Genomic DNA, 1,650 nt, shown 5'->3' with positions numbered 1-1,650 from the left:
CACTTTCCTGAGCACGTCCCATCCCAGCTTTGCTATGGAAGCACCTGGGACATGCTGGGGCAAAGCCATGGAGGGGACAGGGAATGTCCCTATACAGGATGCCACTGAGCTCCAAGGGGACAGCCCCATTCTGAGAGACAGCCCCATTCTACAGCAGATGGGCCAAGGAGGGTTAAAGCCTCCTTGGGAGCCACCTCTAGGATATCCTGGCTTGGGACACTGGGGCACAGGGGCCTTCTCGCACCCCAGGGAAACTGAGGAAGGAGGTGCAACATGTGGCTGCAGACTGAGAGCTGCCCCTGCACCTCCCAGGGGACACCGCTCTCCTGACACCACGCTTGCTGCTCCACTGGGACCATGGCAGGGGCCGAATTCCCCTGTGCATGTCAGGGCAGCAGATTCTGGGCCGTGGTGTTGGGGTGAATGAGGTACAGTGTGCCCAGAATGGTGCCCTGCACCCAACCATGTCCCCATGGGACCTGCCTGGCCTTCCTGTCCCTCGGGACCCCACTTGCCCGGGCTGCTCTGGGGCTGCGTGTCCCCACTTGGCGCAGGCAGTGGCATGGGGAGCCAGCACAAGGCCAGGGGGTGGCTGCACCCGAGGATCCTGTGCTAATGGATTTGGAGTTTCCAAGGTCAGGCTCCCACCATGAGCAAGAAAAACATTCCCAGGGAAGGGCCATGGGAAAGGGACCCCCCCGTGGCGCTCCCAGCCCCAGCCGCTGCCTCACGGCCCAGCCTGGCATCCCAGGCCGCTCGCACAAGGAAGCGACTGCGTCCCCCTGAGGATTGATGCTGGGCGAAGGCTGGGCCACACCAGCTGCCAAATCTCCGGGAAGGGGTGCGCAGGGTGGCGAGAGTGCCTGGCTGCGTGGGGAGGGTACAGAAGCCAGTCGTGCATGGGGTGCAGGAGGTGTTTTAGGGTGCTGGGGAGGGAGGGAATGACATGCTTGGCAGGGGCTGACATACTTGGCAGGGACAGGGGAGAGGAGTTCCAGCTCCCAGCTCGGTGTCAACCTCCTCCCCTCTGCATGGGCACTGACCCTCACCTCTGCACTTGCAGCCAGCATGGAGCAGCGAGCAGGGCCACCAGAGCCGAGACCTGCAGGACCCAGCACGCACCCGCAGCCCAAGGTGAGTCCAGGCCTGACTGGCTTCCATGGCCGGGAAGACACATCCCTGTCCCCATCCCCAGCTCATGGAGCCTCGTCCCTGGTGTGGGGACCCTGGCCAGGGCTCACCCCGCTGTGCTGTGCTTTGTCGCAGGAGGGGATGCTGTGGGGGCTCCTTGCCATCCTCTCACTGCTGGCTGGGCTGGCTGCTGGCACCCTGCGAACGCCACACTGCAACGAGACGCTGGACACGGCCCCAACGCCGCGGGGCATGGCCACCGCCAGCCCGACAGGGGAGGACGGCGTGGAGGTACCACTTGCCGCTGCCTGGAGCCAGCTGTATGGTGTGTATTGGGGCAGGGATGCCACCTTGGGGTAGGGGAGCCCGGTGTCACACACAGGAACCCTGTCCTGGGCACAAGCGTGGGGCACAGGTGGGATGGGAGCTGCTGTGGGGACCCCCAGCCCGTGTGAGGCTGCCTCTGTGCATTGAGGCCAGGCGGGGAGGACCCATGGTTTGTGCTGGGGATGGGGGGCA

The 1,650-nt window shown here is 64.7% G+C and overlaps 1 protein-coding gene across 1 annotated transcript in view; it reads left to right on the top strand.

Moving 5' to 3' along the window:
* Positions 1-1,068: 1,068 nt before the first annotated feature.
* Positions 1,069-1,650, top strand: part of LOC104539421 (artemin-like) — a gene marked incomplete at its 3' end in the record, with an annotated part of 984 nt that continues 402 nt past the window's right edge. The window contains exons 1-2 of the mRNA XM_010182941.1: positions 1,069-1,134; positions 1,267-1,456. Of these exons, the coding sequence (XP_010181243.1) occupies positions 1,069-1,134; positions 1,267-1,456 (256 nt within the window). The remainder of the gene's footprint in view (positions 1,135-1,266; positions 1,457-1,650) is intronic.

The sequence above is a fragment of the Mesitornis unicolor genome, unplaced genomic scaffold (genome assembly GCF_000695765.1).
Source record: "Mesitornis unicolor isolate BGI_N332 unplaced genomic scaffold, ASM69576v1 scaffold32604, whole genome shotgun sequence".
Lineage (NCBI taxonomy): Eukaryota > Metazoa > Chordata > Aves > Mesitornithiformes > Mesitornithidae > Mesitornis > Mesitornis unicolor.
Note: the sequence above shows the minus strand (reverse complement) of the source record. Positions and strands in the feature narration are given on the sequence as shown.